This window comes from Chinchilla lanigera, unplaced genomic scaffold, assembly GCF_000276665.1.
Source record: "Chinchilla lanigera isolate Chin_1 unplaced genomic scaffold, ChiLan1.0 scaffold00117, whole genome shotgun sequence".
Lineage (NCBI taxonomy): Eukaryota > Metazoa > Chordata > Mammalia > Rodentia > Chinchillidae > Chinchilla > Chinchilla lanigera.
Genome location: NW_004955518.1, coordinates 3,899,838 through 3,905,622, shown reverse-complemented (window position 1 = coordinate 3,905,622; position 5,785 = coordinate 3,899,838). Strand labels below are relative to the sequence as shown.

At 36.9% G+C, this 5,785-nt stretch overlaps 1 protein-coding gene across 5 annotated transcripts in view; it reads right to left on the bottom strand.

Moving 5' to 3' along the window:
* The window catches only part of Lrrc63 (leucine rich repeat containing 63), a 49,087-nt gene that overhangs the window by 35,076 nt on the left and 8,226 nt on the right, over nucleotides 1-5,785 (bottom strand). For all 5 annotated transcript variants that reach the window (XR_264570.2, XM_005409100.2, XM_005409101.2 and 2 more), the window contains exons 3-4: nucleotides 2,845-3,546; nucleotides 2,415-2,468 (exon numbers count right to left, since the gene is read on the bottom strand). Coding sequence is in view for 4 of the 5 variants with exons in the window: in XM_005409100.2 (XP_005409157.1) it covers nucleotides 2,415-2,468; nucleotides 2,845-3,546 (756 nt within the window). In the remaining variant the exon portion in view is untranslated. The remainder of the gene's footprint in view (nucleotides 1-2,414; nucleotides 2,469-2,844; nucleotides 3,547-5,785) is intronic.

Genomic DNA, 5,785 nt, shown 5'->3' with positions numbered 1-5,785 from the left:
TAGGTAAATGGTCACAACTAGAGACCATACTCATAAGTGAAATAAATCAGACCTTCATGTGTAAGCACTGTATTGTCTCACTAGTGTAAGAACCTGAAAGAGTGAATAAAAACTAGGAGGTAGGCCGGGTGTGGTGGCACATGCCTGTAATCCCAGCAATCGGGAGGTTGAGACAGGAGGACTGTTGAAAGTTTGAGACCAACCTGGGCTACAAAGTGAGCACTAGGCCAGCCTGAACTGCATAGAAAGACCCTGTCTCAAAAAAAAGACAAACAAACAAACAAACAAACAAACAAACTAGGAGGTATGATAGACATTGTGAAATGAAAGGAAAATGCTCAAAAGTAAAGGGCTACTGGGATGTGGAAAAGAGAAGGGAAAGAAGAGGAAATTATGTATGTATGTATCTACAGGCTAGCTAACATAGTTGTACTACTGAATTCTATTGATTTACTGAAAGGAACAGTTAATGATGACTTGTTTGATCAATCTTGCATGTCTGTATTTGCTTTCCTGAGAAACCACTTTGAGATATCAATATGTAATACAACAACCATTGTTCACTTCCTACCACTTTGTCTGTAACTCTGCATTGCTTGTGTCGTTCTTACGCTATTTTGTAAATGGATGACTGTATGTTATTATGTTTTCCTTCTTTTCTTTTAAAAATAAATTTAAAAAAAGAAAAAAAAAGAATTTTACTTATTTTTTAAACAGAAAATTATAGATCTCTGGTGAAATTCTCCAACCTGCTCTTCATGTTTGTAAACATCCCCATTTGACGTCCCAGTGTTTGAATCACCCAGGGAGCTGTATCTATTGCCTACTTTTTTCTAATGTCTTTCAGACATTTTATCTATCTTTTTTTCAGGATGCTGTGTAATTTCTTAATACTGGACTTTTTGGAGGAAAGGTTTTAAGGGGCCTGGATAATTCTCTAACAACTATTTGCTTTTTTTCAATTAGATAGAAAATATTGCTTTGAGCTCTCAGAGATTTGAATTGAGCTTTGTTAGGACTAGTCTTAGTTTTATCTTTCTTCTGCAACCTCATTCTTAGTCTTAAAGCATCGGTTCTCTAGGTCCTCAACTAAATGCCCAGGCCCTTCTCTGTGCTTTGACAGTGCTTGAACTCCATTATCTGCCTCTTGTGCAACTGCAAAAACCTATGGTTGATTCTTAGCTTCTCAGCTGATGTTCTATGCTGTTTTTTAGAGTCTTTTTCTATAGTTACATGGCTTAGAAATCAGACAACACCTTTAAAGGGAGCTTGTGGATATGATTTTTAATTCATTTCCCTTTAGTTCTCTCCTCTCCGAGATTATGTTCCTCAAGTCCCAACTTCCCTGGCATCTCAGTAGTCCAGTTGCTGTCTCCTTTCACTACTCGACACTATTACCACTCCTGTAGCTCCTACTTCCCTCCTGTATTTTCCCAAAAGACACATGCTGCAGGCAGAGCCAAAGTGAAGGTTGGGTTAACTCATGAGCTCCATTCTCTCAGCGCTTGTAGCCTCTGGAGTCATGCCTCCATTACTTATTTTCCAGTGCCTTCAAGAGCTATTTTATGGATATTTTGGCAGCTATGATATTGCTTTTGGCAGGGACGTTAGTTCAAGAAAATCAGCTTAATCCTGAATTGAACCAGGGGTTAAAAGTTTATTTTAAAATCTGTGTCAGACAATGCTACTAGCCTTGGGTATATTTCTGTTATTTACTGTCTCTTCTAATTTTAATTCATTCTGTCTTTCTCTTTATGTTCCTGATAAGTAAAATTACTTGCCACGCACTGTATTTGTGAGATTGTTGGTAGGGATAAATGTGAGTATACTAGTATAATTTTCTTTTTCTCTCTCTCTCTTTCTTTTCTTTTCTTTTCTTTCTTTCTTTCTTTCTTTCTTTCTTTCTTTCTTTCTTTCTTTCTTTCTTTCTTTCTTTCCTTCTTTCCTTCTTTCCTTCTTTCCTTCTTTTCTTCCTTTAGTCTTGCTATGTTCTAGGTGGGCCTTGAATTTGCTATGTAGCCCAGGCAGGACTTGAATTTATAATCTTCCTGCCTCCGGCTCCTGATGGCTGGAATTACAGACATGCACCTCCATATCTGGCTCTGTAATATTTTTTTAAAGTTTATTTTTCATTTGTTTCTGCTAAATAACTAAGGTCAAAGTACATAGGGCAGGGTCTGGCACGTGGGAAGCAGTTAACACATATTAAGATAGATGAACTTTTATATTCCTAGTATCAGTACAATATCTGGTTCATAGTACTTTAAAATAACAACTGAGTAAATGGCTTAAGGAACTGAAAGTGAGGTGAGATATAAACATGAATTCTATACACACGCAAAATCATAAATACTTTTATAGAGAGGTAATATTATGTATAGTTTCTAAAAGCATGGTATAAATCTAGCATTTACCTTCAGGTGGTTTTGGTATATTTTCTGTCTTTTCATTTTCTGTGGCAAGAGTTTCTAGAGAAAAAGGAAAAAAAATGGATCAACTTTTGTATACTTGTGAAAATTTACTTGAGAGGGCTATGACATCATTATAATTGTTCATTGCTTAATGAATTAGGGTTATTTAGGGAAATGCATCCAGGCTAATTCATACTAGTTTTCCTGAGGCTTTGAATTTTCTTGTTGGCTCTCATAACTACCATCTGGATGAAAAATCCATTCTGAGGTTAGGATTCTTGTTATTGCCCTCTAACCAGGGATTCAGTGTAAGCTAAAATTCTGTCTTTCCACCATGAAAACCCAGAGGAAGGGCATCACTTGCTTGCATTTCTTCTCCCCTTTTTGCTATAACTGGCCCTTTTATTACCAACCACGAATTGATTATATTTACCTATTATAGACTGTCTTCGAGGTTTTCTTGGTAAAGTTGGTTTTGGAAAGGAAATGGTAGCTGGAAATTGATTAATGTTTAATATCACTTTACCAAGGACTTCAACACCTTGTGGGAAATGTGCAGGCCCCTGACTTTCTCCTTTGATGGATGAAGTGCTGGGTAGAGGGGTTGGCAATGTCATAGTTCTCAGCGGGGATATATCACGATAGTCTTGAGTCTTTGGTAAGAGTTGATGCTCAGGACTCACAGTTTTGAAATTAGTCTCAATAATTTGGCAAGGAACATTTACAGATTTGGAGCATGTTGAAGAAAGAATTAAAATGTTTTGTAATGTTTCATCAAAAAAAACATTTTCTATTTTGCGAGGTGCTGTAGGGGACTTTCTTGAACTTTTCATCTGCTGTGTTTCTTTCCTAAAAATTTGAGTACGTGCAGAAAGATGACTTGGAAAAAACATAGGAGCAGTAACAGTATCTGGAATGCATGAAGAGGCATTTTTAGTAGATTTGTAGACAAGTGAAATAGGAGTCACTTTTTCTGGTTCGGGATAATCAAGAAAGATATTTTGGATATGCACAAGTGCTTGTGGTTGGGTTCTTGAAACAATGTCAGTACTGGTTTCATCTCTTTTAATTGAAGAGGTTCCATCTTCAGTATCGGTAAGCCTTACATGAAGTGGCTTGGTTTTATCAGTCTTGGCTAAAAAGAAAAAGAAGAAACACAAAATTAATTATATTTATCAAGATGTTGGAAGTGAAACTAATGTCTTAGCTTTCATAATTTCTCTTTGCACATTCACACTTTTCTCATACACGTTTCTGTGTGTACTTGCGCAACTACCAAGACTTTTGTCCATCTGATGAGGATAATATTTGAGCAAACAATTGGAGAAGTGAAAAGGCTAAATTAAATTAGATTTAGAAAGAATAGGGAGGTATTACTGGAAGAAAAGATGTGATGGAGAACAGAGTACGACATAAGGGGAAATTTTTGAGCAGTTGCCACTAAATCAATTTTCCCTACCGCAAACCAAAGTAGGGGGACTCATAGAGATGTGTTTATGGAGAACAGGATTGTAAGCCACCAGCACAAAACAACACCTCACTAGTGCCCTACCCACATCCTTCACTGATACTTACAGAATAGGAAAAATATACTAGTCTGCCCTGTGCTGTATTCCAACTACATTAAGGTTACAGAACCCTTGAAACAACTTGACATTTGTCAAGCACTTCAGGGAGTATAAGCTCAATGCTGGATTCTTACTTTAACTCTTTAATATCACAGCTTTTCTCCACTCTTAGCCCCACTTATAGAAGAGCTAGAAACTGTAAGATGAATCAGGGAAAAGAAGTAATACAAGAAGTTGGAAAAGCTGATCACACTCTTCTTTCCCTTGGCTTGCATAAAAATGAGCAGGTCTAGATTGAGCTGGGAGATGGAATAAGGTATGATTGTATGTTAGATGAAAGTCAGTCTGATTCAGACTGAAATAGTTGCTTAATGTCTGAGAATGAGACAGGGTTAGCAGACAAAAGGCAGTAGAGAAGTCTTAGGAGAGAGATTAAAAATCACAAGAACATAGCAAAAACTTTTGATAGACCACAGAACTCCTTCCAGCTATCTGCACCCTGCCATATTTATCTTTCTTCTCAATGGGAGGCAGAAATAATTTATAGTCATTAGTTTCACCTCCTCTCTCATTTTTTCACTTTATTCTGCAATTTTTATTGAATCAATAGACTATTTTAGAACAGTTTTACATATACAGAAAAATTAAGCAAAATATTACAGTTACTATATATCATCTCCACCCTTACACAGGATTTCACCTATTCATATATCACAACTAAGGAACCAATGCTTATACATTATTAATGAAAGGCCATAGTTCACATTAGGGTTCAATCTTTGCATTGTACAGTGCTATGGATTTTGACAATTGCCTAATGTCACACACCTACAGCATCCTACAAAAAATTACTACCACCCAAAAAGTAATTTCAAGGATTCTCTAACTTTATTGTAGGTTTTGGGACCCTTACACTATTCATGCTTTCCTCCCTTCCTGAAACCCTGGCAATTACGCATCTTTTTCCTGTCTCTAAAGTTTTGCTTTTTCTAAAATTTTAATTCACTTTGATTACAAAATATGCTGCCTTCTCACACTGCCTTCTTCACTTACCAATACGAGTTCAAGTTCCTCCAGGTCTTTACATGGTTTGATGGTTCACATCTTTATATTGCTAACTATCATTAATTATATTGTCTAGGGGGCGCCATGGTTTGTTTACCTACTCACCCTTCCAGTTGCTTCCAAATGGGAAGATTACTATTAAAGCTGATGTGAATGAGCATGTGCAGGTTTATGTGGACGTCAGTGGGGTAAATGCTTAGGAGTGAGACCGTTGCATTGCTGACAAATGTGGACAATGTTTTAGAAAATTTCCAAATCATCCTCAAAAGTGGCTATGCCATTCTGAGCTCCCCTCAGAAGTCCTCCTATCCAGCATCTGGCATTATCAGTATTTTGGACTTTTGTCATTCTAATAAGTGTGCTATGTGTAATATCTTATTGTTTTCATTTGCAATTCTCTCATGACATACAATGTTAACCATCTTACCATATGCTTCTTTGCCATTTGAATGTCTTATCCGGTGAGAGTCTTTTGCTCATTTTAAAAATTGGGTTATATCTTCATTATTGAATTTAAGTGTTCTTTGTCAGTTTTGGCTATAATTCCTTTATCAGACTTGTGTTTTGCAAATGCCTTCTTCCAGTCTCTGGCTTGTCCTCTCATTATTTTCAGTGTCTTAACCAGGTGTGATGGCACATACCCATCTCCCCAGCACTCAGGAGACTGAGGCAGGATGATTGCAATGAATTCCAGGCCAACCTGGGCTACACAGTAAGTACAAGGCCAGCCTAAACTACATA